We start from the raw sequence: 13,679 nt of genomic DNA on the forward strand, positions 1-13,679 counted from the left end.
GGTAACTGCTGTAAAGAGATGCCACTCTTACCTCCCTACGCAATGAGAGTATTTACAATCAAGCGTCTGAATTCCCCCTTTCAGAAATTGTATTGCATTTTCTTCCACCCTTATTTTCTAATATCGTAAATATTTTGTGCAGTGACAGTAGCCGTAAATAAAACCCTTTCGTTCTCATCTCTTAAGGATGGCTTCAATATTCAGCAGATAAATGTTTTTTTCTTGACTCCATCTTTCCTGTAATCCATACAAGCTCCAATTCACCTCGAGCCTGGAATTGTAATCATGGCTTTGTATAGGTAAACAAAATGTTATTGCCACCCCCGCAAGAAAGATAAAGATATTTACCAAGAAGTAAAAAAAATAAAAAAATCTTTTGCTCAATAAAGCCATTTTATAGAAGCAATAAAGTAGAGTGGATTTTTGCCACAGCGGGCTTTATCCTCTAAGCAGAGCAATATCAGAGCCAGTTTGATTTTAAACCCTTTCCCATGGAAAACATTTGTGGCTTTAGCTTTCGTCTTAACTTCATCCATCTCCTAATAGCAGGCACACTGGCAATTTCCTTTTTGGTTGGCCAGTTTAATCATGCACTAATACCGAACATCAATACTTCCATGACACATATTAAGATTGACTGTCAGCTCATTTTGTTGTTCAAGGCCGCTGCTGAATTCTTCACTGGATACACTAACAAATTTACCAAAACAGTCTTTCTTTTTCCAGCCCAATTTAGATGCTGTGATGCACAGTTTGTACTTATAATTGGGCATCTATATTTTAATATCAGCGTGCACGGAAAACATAACCCTTTGATAAAACAGTCCAGATGATATTTCAGTCTAATTCAACTACAAATCACTTACAAAACTAAACACGACTAATGAGAATAATGGATGTTGTTGCGCACCAACATGAAAAAAAGCCATGACACAGTTTTAACATTTGAAGTTGTAATTTATAAAACATAATAAATTAAAAGTGAAATGGTATGCAAAGCAGCAAAGGAAACATTGTCTCTCCCGTATGTTTGCGGCTGCTGTTTACATGTGTGGCTCATTGAAGCCAGTCCATCCAACAAAACAACTTTCATCCACTATAGAATTTGTGGGCCACTGATTGTCAACTCTAGACTGTTACTTGTGAGCTGATCCGGTTCCATGCATAACGAAGCTAGACGAGATGGTGTCAAAAGAACTAAAATGTGCGCTGCAAACTTCCTGCTCTAGACAAGACATGGTGTGACAGAACTGCTCACGTTCTCCTCCCAGGAAACAACCTGCAGCAATAAATTCAGGACTCAAGTTATTTCATAGTGTGTCTGCCAACACATTCACACGTGCATGCATACAAACCATTCACACTGACATGCATACAAAAACCACAATCTGTAAAACTGAGTCAGTTTTCGCTAACTTGGATCCTTCTAGGTCTCTTCTGGTGACCTAATCTGTGTCTAACTGCACACAAGCCAAGAACGGATTACATGCAGAGGCTCAGCGCACATTGAACGCTGGCCTGTCCACATAAGGGTATTATCAATATAGCAATAGATCACTTTATTTTAAAATGTGGTTCAGGGTTCCAGCTGTGTATGATATTACTGGACGGAGTCGACATAGTGGACAGTCCCAGTCAGACATCAGACTTCACAGAGCACAACTGGGAAATCTACATGGATGCAAGGGTGATCCAGCTTTATAATTCCCTGCATGGACAGAAAGAAAACACACATACTGTCATTCAGACTCCTTGCCGACAGTGTCGAGTATCAAATTGCAGGTAGTAAAATGACCTCACCTGAGGTGATAAGTTTTTCTGAATCCTTCTCAGCTTGGCTTTTTTCTTTCCATTTTTTGTCACAATTGTCTCTTCATAAAACTCGTGGGCCAAGTCACCGTCCTCATCAAAGAACATCGAGCTGCAGAATGTAGACATAGCGTCAAGTATCAAAACATATGAAGGTTTTTTGTTTTTTAAAAAGCTGTGTCGCAACATGATTTTAAAAAGAAGATTAATGATTTTACATTGATGTCATATTGGTAAAATATTTAAATACATTTTGGTTACCTTCAACTGAGTGCCACAGTCAAACCAGTAAAAAAGAAAGTGCAACAACAATGCATGAAACAATAAAAAAAAGGTAATATTTACCCTCGCCTGGTAAACACAAAGGGTGTTGCTCCCGGGAAACTTCGGGCTCTCGCAAGTGACTGCTCATTTCCATCTTTGGTTGCATCATCAGTACTTCCTGAGCCAGAAAAAGGCCAAAATCCTTTGGATTTGGAGCCGCTACCACCCATCTTCAGCTACAGCACATTATTTCCTTAGGTCACAGGACAGCCAGCGATGCTACAGTGGAACTGTACCTGGAGAGAAATGACCTTCAGAATGAGAAAGGCATCAAAAGTAGCAAAAGATTAAAAAAAAAGGGGAAAAAAATTATATATTGTTCTATTGTTAAGTTAAAAATAGAAAAGAAAGTAGAAACAAACAAAAACAAAAAAACAAGTCCAAATATTTTTTTTAAAAAAGGGCGAGGAGAAAAAAGAAGAATGTGAATTTTTAACCTTTTGTACAATATTTGCAATGCTGAAAATAGCTTATCACATGACATTGGTGTTAAGCTGAAGTTTCTGGAAATAAACATCATGGATATCTAGAAAATAAAAGAACACAAACCGCTAATGTACAACATACCAGTAAGTTAATTCGTCATGTGGGTTAAGATATTGTTGATAACTTCTGACTATGATCGTGTGGACCACTCCAGAAAAATCTAGACGAGTTTAGATTATTATTTCTGTGACGTCCTGTGACCTATGATCACGTCGAATGCAAGGCCTGAAAATGTCAAACTGACTTAATAATAAGTAACCGTCCGTGCTGCTTTCCGACAAATTCATGGGCAGAATTCTAAAATGCTGAATAACGGTAGACAGTTGCACTAAATGGCTCAGTAACGTCCGCTAGGTCATCTGCGAGGGCCAGTGAAGCTAGCCATGCTAGCTGTGCCCGACAAGGCGAGCCACACTCTCTCTCACACAGACACGCACACGGGACATGCTCGTGATAGTAGCAGTGTCAGTGGGTGTCACTTTGACACCTGGCTGCTAACACTACAGGTACATACATAAAACTAACGCCGTGGATGTGCTGTTGATCATGTCAACATGTTTCAGCCTGGTTCATAAAATTCCTTTTTTTAGCAAACACTACCATCGACTCTCCTTAGCTGGTTTGATTCCCTAAGTCTGCCGATTTCACTGAATTAGTTGACGACATACCTGCTTTTGACGTTGTAGCCTCACAGAAATCGCTTGGTTATATTTTTTGCTGTGTGTTTCAAAATATCTAAAAGAAAAACCTTACGAAACACAGATACGCTCTTTGTCATGCTAACGTTTTCCTCTTATCCGTCTTCTTCTCGGGCAGCAGATTCCGAGTCGACTGCAAGCTACTGCCACCGCATGGCTGGAAGTGTTACTGAAACGTAACAAACGTAATTTACTTTGCAGCTGAGGAAACTCAGAGCCTCTTCCTTCGAAAAAAACCTTCCCAGGTTGACTAGACACACAAGTAACCACGTATTTCCACACGAGTTTGCAGTGAGTTGAGTTTTTTTTTTTTTTTTTTTCAAATAAACATTTGAACTTGCCTATGAAAGCAGGTTTTGTACTGTGTGCAGTGTTTAACTTCAGCACCAGATTATCAAAACATACTACAGTGAAACAAGTTGAAAACCACCACAGAGGTAGTTGGGGACATGTAGAACAAGAATCTGGTGGAATTTGTAGAAAACAATTTGATTTTATTTTTTTAAGAAATATTTGAATTTGCTCATGAAAGAAAGTTTCGTACTGTATGCTGTGTATAACTTTAGCATCAGATTATCCCAAAATGGTACAGTGAAAGAATTTAACCCTTTTGATTAAAGAGTTTACGAGGTGTGCCTGAATGCACCACCAAGCCGATATGAAACGCACACACGATTGTGAAGCGTAGATAGCGCGACTGAGCTTTTCCAAAGCGCAGCTGGCGTGACCGCAGTCGTTGTTTAGGCCCAGGGTGTTGTAGTGGCAAAGTCCTGTACTGAATATAAAAATATTCATTATCAACCAATAGCTAATTCGTGCGTGTGTGTGTGTTTTATTTGCCCATTTATCAATTACTCCCATATATTTACCACAAACACGACCAAGAACAGGCTTCTCCCGACTCACAATTAGGAGATCTGCGGCCCGAATTGGCCTATACATGCGCCACCTAGTGCACAGAGGACAACCAGGTACCGTATAGCTTGAGCAGAAAAATCAACGTCCAGGTTTAAGTCAAATGTTTTGTAATTATGACTTAATTTAAAATATAGAATAATTGCACGGAATCATTCCTGTTTTTATTTTAATCAATTTATTAGGTGCTATGATACTTGAGTGTAAACTTGTTCAATATTCAGATTTGTCCAATACATTTAATAGGTTTACCTTGAGTGTCATAATTTATATAATATAAACAAACTAAACATTGCACAATACATACAGTAAAAGACTAGGTTTTTAATATTATTCTGAGTTGTCCAGTATAGCAGCATGGGTTTTCAGAGAAAAAAGCAAAACATTTTTTCAGTCCCAGCAATGGATTTCCGCAACTTCTTTTCACCTTTTTTCTGTTGCTGAATTCAGAATGGGAGAGAGTTAAAGGTCACATTTTAAAATGGCCATTAGTTACATTGATCCAAGTCATCCGGGAGTTGAGATCCTCGCCATGGCCTTCTTCATCATGTCTCTTGCAAGAGCGTAACGCTTCACAATTTGCAGTACGTGCGCTTCCTCCTCACGCTTCAGGATTCGCAGGAAGTTGCACAACTCAGGAAAACTAAAAGCATCCCACTGTAAATAGAGACATTTTACATTTAGGTACTTGGTCGCGTGTGCAATTCATTACTAAAAGGAAAACCAGTATCAAAGGAAAACCTACATTGACATCGCCCGTTTCATTTTCTTTAAGCACAAGACTCAAGACTTTTTCACTCGGGCCAGCACACAAGCGCAGGAGGAGGGGGCGCTCATCGTCAGACAGTTTACGCATGCACACTAAAAGAAATCAGACCATAAACTTATACATCAGTTACTGGCCTCCATTTCCTTCATCATATTTCTTCATCATTCTACCTTGGCTTTGCCTCTCCGTACGCTCAAACAGGGCAAACTTGGCGGGGTTGTCCACTACAGTGAACTTGTTGAGCAGCGCCTCGATTACTTCTCGTGCTTGTGTTTGGGAGCTTATGTGCAGGTGCTTGGCAGTGTCTTTGGGGAGGTAGAATGATGTCCGCCGTCTCAACCGCCTGCCGGGATGATCCTCCTCCTGTGCAGAGCTCAGGCTCTCACTAGGAGGGAGCGATATAGGACGAACTAACTGAAAGTGAACTTTGATGAAACCCGTGTAGATCCCATCTTTATTCTACGAAAGAAGAAATGTGTACATGGAAATGAATTAAATGTCTAATTGCTTTAGTTTTTAAAATCATTTTATGAAAGGGATTAAATTGATCAAACTTACAACCACCATGTATAGATTGCTGTTAGTCAGTGCATTGTACTCCTTGACTTTGTGTTGAATCTCACTATGAGTTAGCACGCTTTTATTGGAATGTATAGGTTCATCCTGCAAACAGAAAAAAATAAAATAGAGCAGTTAAGCAGACAGTAAACAGTCAACATGCGCGTCAACAATGGCTTCTTTAAAAAACAAAAACAGCAGAATTTTTGTCTTCATCCTTGATAACGTGGAGTCGTAAAACATAAATCTGTCAGAATGTTAATAAACTATAGTGTTGGTTTTAAGGGTGGCATTTGAATTGAAAGGTTACTCAGAACTTCAGGGTGAAGCAGGTAGCAGAATGAAATTGCAAGTTGTATCACCATTTGTTTGTTGAGGCAAAAACATAAGGGATGACAAAAACCATCAGACATCAACATTAGTGGTTGCCCTCTCAACAAAACTTTTGTAAAGGAACTTTCTATTCTGGCATAAACAAAAAGCTGTAAATTGTGACAATAACAGACAACTGAAGTGTTTGATTACTGAGTGGTTTATTACTTAGTGTTGGAAAATCCTTAACATAAAGTTAGCTTTATGTTATGCTACCACAAACTGCAGCAAAATCACCTTTCTTAATGGGTCTTCAAACTAACAAAACAAAAATATGGTCACGTACACTTTGTGTAAACAATGAATTGCTTCTCACCACATTTGTGTCCGTCTCAATGGAGTCATCCAACAAATCCCCCTGTTCTGTTGATAACTTTCCATCTGTGCTGCAGTCCAGCTGGATGAGGGACTGGCAGCGATAGTGGCAGGTATAGTTGCAGTCTGAGGAAGACAAACAATGTGCAAGGAAGAATTCAGAGTCAGAAAATTAGAGTCAATTCTGTTTTTGCATTCTGCGCTGAAAAATGTATGTATAAAACCGTTTAAGTTTCAGATATATAGATAATAGAGATAAAGCCAGAGCTCAGATGCAAAAGCAAAATCATTTAAAGACAAAAAGTTGGTGCTATTTACAAATGTAAGGTTTTCAAGAACTTCCTGTTGATAAGTACAATATGATGAAGAAAACAAGTTTTCTCAAAAAGTGAAAAATGACTCAAGACCCCAGCAAGTCAGCAATGATGAAAATTTAGAGACTACGATGTGTCACCACTGTGCTAGCAGGTATTGGATTAACATTCATTGGCTTCACATTTTTTCCTGTTTCTGATTGAGATTAGACAATTTCTAATGAACTCTTTTACATACAACAAAACTCAAACATGAATGAAAATTCAAAGCAGTCTTTTATACAGATCTCTATCGTGTCTTACGTAAGGTGGCTGGGAGAGTCTCATATTAAAAAGGGGAGCCATCTGACTACACATGTGGTGATTCAACAAACAAGACGGGCTGTATTATATAATTTCCTCTTAGTTAAAATCAACAATGTAGTCTCCTTCTCTGAGCCTGTCTGGGACTCTTGGCGCTAGCTTTTTTTTTTCCCCCACAAAGGCGTGAGTAAAAGAGATCAAACCAAATCTGTTTTAAAGTCATAACAGTGCACCAAAGTGTTTAAGAAACATCATATTGATAAGATCAGCTCCCACTAGTTAGTACCTTTGATTACAGGTTTATAAATCACACAATTAAACAAATGTGTTATCAAAGTAACACAAACAGCATTAGCCAACATGCTTTAAATATTTTGTTGTTGTTAACAGGTCTAATTTTTTCAGCATTGTTTTTCACTCAATTATGGTTTTGGTCTTCCCTTTTGATGTGGACTATAGCACAATTTGAAAAACGATTTTGTTCAGAAGGTACCTACTTTGACAGCGCAGACTTTGCTTATAGAGACCCCAGATGAATTCTCCGCACAGGTCACACCATGTCAGCTGGGTGTTACTGGAGGGCTGAAAGTCATGGCCTGTCACCACGTCTTGAGTGTGGGGCTGCGGCGAGTCAATGCTGACGTTGTCGCCGACCAAACGGACGACATGGAAGTGGCCAGGCTGACCGACGGGCGGTGCTGCTCGGGACGCAGGTGCAGCCAGCTCAATTGGATCATTCACGCTGAGGTCCTTCAGCTCAATCAGCTCACACTTGGACATCCTGTTCTTTGTAGACACACTGAAATGTCAGGTGAGAGCTTCCAGTCCATCAGCTCGATGGTGTGGAATACATTTATACAGTCTTGAGTGGGAGGAAAAAGGATACACCCAGGTTCTGATGAAAACTATTGTTTGGTACATCAGGTCCTTTCATTAAGCCAAATCAGAAAGGAAGGAAAGAATCCGACACAGTGAACAATGTTTACATCTATTCCAAAAAATGATGTCCAATGTTCTATTTGTCGGGAGCAAATGGGGGAAAAACGATTAACATTTGTAATCTGATGCTAGGATTCACGTGATTATAAGGAAATGTGGGTCAAAATGGCAACATAATCCTGTGCAATCGGTGAACTAACTCACGCTGTTTTGCATGTGTGTGTGACACCAAAAAACAGATTTAAGTTATAACAAAAATAAACAGTAATAAAAACAAAGACAAAGAATATATTTGGAGTAACAGTAGACTCAATGTCACCAAAATAGAAAGGACTGCAGTATGACCCTCTTCCCCATTTTAATAAAAAATATAATGAATCTTTAAATATAGATAAAATGAATGGCAAAGCATGACGGTATTTGTAAATTACTTGAATATGTCCAGGCTGGAGCCAGCCGCCATTGGTCGAGAGGTATGGTACATCCTGGATAAGTCGCCAGTTCATCATCAAACTACACTGCAATTTAAAAAAAACAAACACAATTTGTTTAGGGGCTCATAGAAGAAGAAGAAAAAACAGTTAGCAGTAATTGAGTTCTGCAGTTTCAACATGATAATGCATCGTCCACAATACACCTTGATTAACAGACTGGCTGGCAATGTAAACCAAGCATGGTGAAGATAATAAGAGATAAGCAGCGGTGGCAAAAGTATTCACATTATGTACTTAAGTAAAAGTAGGTATAATTGTATAAAGGAAATACTTTGTTAAAGTAAAAGTATTATTCAATTCCTTTACTCAATTAAAACTAAGAAAGTACAGGTTCTGAAATGTACTGATGTAAAACGTTAAAAGAAAATACAATTAATGTAACAACACCATTGTTGTTACATTATACGTTCAATAGCAATAACCAATGTTATTTTCTCCATGTTTGTTTTTCTCTATACTCTGAACAGTGACCCCATGTCGAGGTACTCTGAAATGATCTCCCTCTAAAATATCTACTTCTATACTGAACTACACATCTGACTTAAAATAGCTCCACTTCCAGCAATAACAACAATAATAAATCATAAGTGAATTACTTTGAACGGAATCTGTAGCTTTTGAACACAAAAGCGTTTGTGTGGTTTTCCAAAGAGTATAAAGTACACAAATGTAGGGAGTAAAAGTAAAAAGTCGTCAAAAAAACAACAACAACTCAACTAAAGTACAATTAAGCTCAGTGCAGTAAGAAAGAATTTGTACTTTGTTACTTCCAACATCTGGCGATAATCTCTAAACCATCTCTGATGGAGAAAAAAAACACGCTTGGTTTCTTCTCTGGGGAAACTGGTTTGCTGATGACAGGTGAAAGAGCCCTGATGCAAAAGTATGAGGGGCGTGTCTATAAAACACCCAGGCTGGCAGGTAAACCGGAAGGTTAAGCAGCGAACTGGACGGATTCCAGATTACAGGACACTTGGTAAAGTGTGAGCAAGTCAGTTTACACATTGCCCAGAAGAAATCTTTTCTCTTATGCACAATAAGGAAACGAGTTTCATGAGTTGCCCTGAGGCACAGAGTGCACACAGTGACCAGAATATGAACAACCCGGGGCTCTATCTATCTGCCAAGTGGGTCACCACACGGTGCAATTATCCGCGTTGGGCAACAAGAACACATTGTAACCAGGAGCATCCATGCATACAATGGCCATGCCAGCAGTTATCCGCAAGAGGAAGTTTCGAAAAATCGTCTTTGCCTTTAAGAACAACATTTGGGTTTTTTTTTTTTTTTTTAACGACTCTTGATTGATTTTGTCACAAACACCGGCGATCGGAGCGAAGAATCGCTGTAATCCTGCCGGAAACTCGGCGACACCCGGAGCGCGTGTGGTTGTGTCTCTGGCTGTGACAGAAAAGTATGAAAACGGATTTTTTACCTCGTTCACTTCATCCTTTCCACTTGTCCCGGGAGAGATTTGGAGTCAACGCAGTTTTTTGTTCATAGCAAACACCGAAGCGTTCCTCGCTCGCTCGAACAACACGCACGTCAATTTGCGCATGCACAATGTCCGCGCGGGATTATTGTGTAATCCCGAGTGCGCTGAACTATCCTGAGTGGGGCACCGCAGGAGGGATCTCCTGCGCTCTCACGATCACTCAGGCAGCACTGACACAGGATGTGATGGAGACACGATGGCCGAGCTCTATTGATTTATGGTCCGCTTCATTTTACAATTTAACAGCGCCTTTCTTTCCACGAACCCATGCTCTAATCAATTAAAGTGAACGTTATTTTGATTGACAGCCAGCATGTTTCAACCATGCGTTATGAAATTGTTTTCAAATTTAAACTATAACGGCAGGAGTTGTTGTGAGGTAACGATTTAGTTGAAACGCAACATTACATTCTTGGACTGGTATTGGTGTTCTTTGATTTTATGTTTATTTCAAACTCAACTTCATAATGTTGTTTCGTGGAGATATTTTAATCATGATTGACACTTCCTGACAATGTTGTTTGCTTTCTTTCTTCTTCTTCTTTTTTTTTTTTTACACTGAAAGTAAAATACAGATCATGTAATTTTTGCATTCACACCAGTTGAATTTTTAATGTCGAGTCATCTCAACGATATTTTAAAAAGTATAGCAGAAAAGAGAAAGACATTTCCAATTAAATTCAGAAGATAACCCTGCAGAGACAGTGCTATTGATTTTGTCTGCTTCCCTGTGAGGAAACGAAAACAAAGAGTGTCAATGTACAGTAGTTGTGAATGTCGCCTGGCATTCACAGTGGTAGCCAGAGAAGGAGGAATGTCCTGAATGACTGTCTTGTTGTTTTCCCTTGCTTGCCGAGGCCCTATGCACAGAGGCCTTGCACAGTCACAAGTTTAATACAACGTCATTAGAGCACAATTATCTGCGAACAGTCCACAGTCGAATGTGGAGTAGTTAGACTATGACATCACATCCTCAACCACCTTGCTCAACCTGAACAACATGCAGGTCAACTAATCTTTACAACACCTGACTGAGTATCGTATTCACATATACAGATGTTTGAAACACATCAAACATATGTTTCTTTGGTCATGTATTAATCGTGAATATGTGTTTTTATTAAATCTATTTGGATTTGACATCAGATTAGTTTTTATTGCAGTCCGCATTTTGTGAGATGACCAAGTGGCTGAAAGCATGAGGAGGTTAAACATGTTTATAAATCTGAACTGAAATAAAAAGTAATACCTATGTATATCTATGAAACATTTTATTTCATGGCAAAAAGACGCATGTTTCGCCGAATCTATGCCTATAGACATAATAATGCGAGTTTGCTGTATGAAACAATGGGTGGCACTCTTGACTTTCAACTCATAGACAGTCTGACTTTTTTCATGCATAGTCTGACTTCTGTTTTTGTAAAAACAAAAACAAAAAACAAACTGTTACGTAACATATCTGCAAATTTGATGTTCTGTTGTCGTTGTTGTTGTAGTACAGACCATGGATGTATTGTGAGAGGTTAGTTAATTTTAAAAATACAAGTACATTTTTAGGATTTTCAATTCACAGTTAAATGTGATAATTCAAGTCAATAAGTCAATAAGTCAATTGTTGTAATTTTATTAATTTATAACATATATAAATCTCAATCTCAATGTTCATAATATTTCAAGAGTAATCCTTTCCTACATACATATTCCCTCGTATGGAAAATTTTAACCGTATATTACATTTATCATCCACATCTCTCTCCACATCGGCGTCCGTCGTCAAGGGGAAATGACGTTGTCCGAAAGTAGGCGGAGTTAGCCTCAAAACCTTTGAAATCATATGACAGTCTGGTCTGCACTGACAGTTGTCTTCCTGAAACAACACCGCATCACTTCCGGTTTGTTGGACACCGCCGGTTCGGGTGACAACCTGGCATGAGCGCTAGCTGCGTATGACCGTTGTCGGCTCAGCCATGGTTCACATCAAGGAGTCCGAATCCGAGTCTCGGATCTACGGCTACGCCAAAACAGCTTCCGCAGTGCTGGCACACGTCGCCTGTGTCGTCTTCACTTTGTTCATAGCGGTCCTCTCTCGACCCGGCACCAGTGAGTGCAACTATTGTTGTACTGTTGAGTTTCCGTGACACAGTTGTCATAAAGCTGTTAACGTTTTTTTTTTCTTCTTCTCCATTTTAGGTTTCTTCTCCTGGCACCCCTTCTTTATGACACTGTCGGTAGGTCGAAGCTTTGAAAGTGTTTTGCAAGTCGAATTGTTTGGCTCACCTGAGATGGTAGATGATTTTACAGAAAAATAGTACTTAAAATAAATAAATAACTTCTTCCCTCTAAGACTGATGCTAAGCTACCTCTACTCGTGTGTGTCACCCTGGACTGGTACCAAGTGAGGTCACAAAGGGCTGATTTTCAGTACAGCTTGTTTGTAATTTGAGTTCAGGATTATCTTTTCTTATTGATGGGATTATTCACTGACGGAGAAGACACAGACTAGATGGGAAGAAGTTGTTTTTGACCAATGTGTGACTTTTAAATTGTTATTAATCACATTGGATAGAAAACACCTGGGCATGTATATTTACATCATTTTTTTTTTTTTTTAAACCTTCCCACCAGTTTGCCTTCTTCATGACGGAAGCCATCCTGCTCTTCTCTCCGCACGGCTCCCCTATCAAGACGTTGTCGCACAAGTCCAAAGTTCGAATTCACTTGACTCTCCAGTGCCTCTGCGTGTGCTGTGCAGCCCTGGGTTTGGCAGCCATCACTTACAACAAGCACCTGAGCGGCAAAGCCCACTTCACCTCCTGGCACGGCCTGTTGGGCGTGCTCACCGTGTGCGTGGCCTGTTTGCAGTCTTTGGCTGCGGTGCCTCTCATCTACCACTCTCTGGCCAAAGGCTGGTCCCTGGCGAAGCTCAAGCGCTACCATGCAGCTACCGGACTGGTCACGCACCTGCTGGGCAGCGTCAGCCTGCTGCTCGGCCTCTGCACGGGCTGGTTCACCGCATCGGTGGGGAAGTACGCCTGGTACCTGGCGGCGCTCTGCCCCACGGTCGCTGCCCTGGTTCTGATGAACCAAGTCACGAACGCCTACATGGCTAAAAAGAGATTGCGATCTTGATTATGCTAAAGAGAGAGACTTGACGTCAATGACGCTGCTACACTGACTGAACGCAAAAGCTTGAGTTGCTCAAATGCAATAATTTCTTGTGAAATTGAAAATGAGAGAATATTTATGTATTGTAAATGAGCAAAATGAGAACACAGGGGTTTGCAAAACACTTTTCTACTGACATTTCCAAGTCTTCAGGGTTCAGCCAGAACCCATTTGCTGTTTTTTGCAGCTTACCAGCCGTCGTTTGGGGTTGATCACATTTGCGCCATCCAAGCAGTGAATATGTAACGACTGGGGACAGTCCCATCAATTTGTGTCTTGCGAATGGGGATTTACGACCATAGAATTCTTCTTTGTAAATGGTTTTGCCATGTTAACTCTGGCTCATGATGAATATTTTTTACTGAACTTATCAACCAAAAAAACATTCCAGATTTCCAGAGATCCAGATTCCAGCATCCCTACGGTGCGAGCATGCAGGATTAACGTTGATTAAACTGGATTCCACCTTTGTTTTCTTCACCAGCTATAGAGAAGAGAGATAAACATTCCCTGCATAGGAAAGAGGATTTGTGACCTAAATATTTCTGAAATGAAGAAAGATGTCTCTTTTTTAATCTCAGGTTCTCCACTGTCTTGTCCTTTGACTCTTTATTTATTCTTCCATGTTGACCATTTCAGCCACAAAAGATAATCACCTTGGAGATACATTGTAAATAAAAGGAATATGTACAAAACTGACACTGCAGCAGTGTTTTATTG

The 13,679-nt window shown here is 39.8% G+C and overlaps 3 protein-coding genes across 7 annotated transcripts; 1 reads left to right on the plus strand and 2 right to left on the minus strand.

The window, feature by feature from the left end:
* Positions 1 to 936: 936 nt before the first annotated feature.
* On the minus strand, positions 937 to 3,445 carry tusc2b (tumor suppressor 2, mitochondrial calcium regulator b). Of its 2 annotated transcripts, none has more exons than XM_076037257.1 (4): positions 3,288 to 3,445; positions 2,155 to 2,369; positions 1,801 to 1,921; positions 937 to 1,708 (listed from the first exon to the last, which is right to left on the minus strand). In XM_076037257.1, the coding sequence occupies exons 2-4, from the start codon at positions 2,301 to 2,303 to the stop codon at positions 1,643 to 1,645; spliced, it is 336 nt and encodes a 111-aa protein (XP_075893372.1). In that variant the 5' UTR covers positions 2,304 to 2,369; positions 3,288 to 3,445; the 3' UTR covers positions 937 to 1,642. The 2 variants fall into 2 exon arrangements, with proteins under 2 accessions (XP_075893372.1, XP_075893373.1); XM_076037258.1 differs by having other exon boundaries at positions 2,155 to 2,384; positions 3,288 to 3,444.
* A 967-nt stretch (positions 3,446 to 4,412) lies between these two features.
* Positions 4,413 to 9,926, minus strand: rassf1 (Ras association domain family member 1). Of its 4 annotated transcripts, none has more exons than XM_076037250.1 (8): positions 9,732 to 9,926; positions 8,234 to 8,320; positions 7,361 to 7,644; positions 6,248 to 6,372; positions 5,560 to 5,664; positions 5,172 to 5,460; positions 4,978 to 5,093; positions 4,414 to 4,889 (listed from the first exon to the last, which is right to left on the minus strand). In XM_076037250.1, exons 2-8 carry the CDS (start codon positions 8,284 to 8,286, stop codon positions 4,740 to 4,742), a joined length of 1,122 nt encoding a protein of 373 aa, XP_075893365.1. In that variant the 5' UTR covers positions 8,287 to 8,320; positions 9,732 to 9,926; the 3' UTR covers positions 4,414 to 4,739. The 4 variants fall into 4 exon arrangements, with proteins under 4 accessions (XP_075893364.1, XP_075893365.1, XP_075893363.1 ...); XM_076037248.1 differs by having other exon boundaries at positions 7,361 to 7,649; XM_076037249.1 differs by lacking the exon at positions 9,732 to 9,926 and having other exon boundaries at positions 4,413 to 4,889; positions 7,361 to 7,662.
* Positions 9,927 to 11,632: 1,706 nt separating this feature from the next.
* Positions 11,633 to 13,658, plus strand: cyb561d2 (cytochrome b561 family, member D2). Its single transcript, XM_076037255.1, has 3 exons — positions 11,633 to 11,894; positions 11,985 to 12,022; positions 12,420 to 13,658. The coding sequence occupies exons 1-3, from the start codon at positions 11,741 to 11,743 to the stop codon at positions 12,921 to 12,923; spliced, it is 696 nt and encodes a 231-aa protein (XP_075893370.1). The 5' UTR covers positions 11,633 to 11,740; the 3' UTR covers positions 12,924 to 13,658.
* Positions 13,659 to 13,679: the final 21 nt, after the last annotated feature.

This window comes from Nelusetta ayraudi, unplaced genomic scaffold (genome assembly GCF_046127955.1).
Source record: "Nelusetta ayraudi isolate G7.1 ecotype Tasmania unplaced genomic scaffold, CSIRO-AGI_Nayr_v1 ptg000050l, whole genome shotgun sequence".
NCBI classification, from domain to species: domain Eukaryota; kingdom Metazoa; phylum Chordata; class Actinopteri; order Tetraodontiformes; family Monacanthidae; genus Nelusetta; species Nelusetta ayraudi.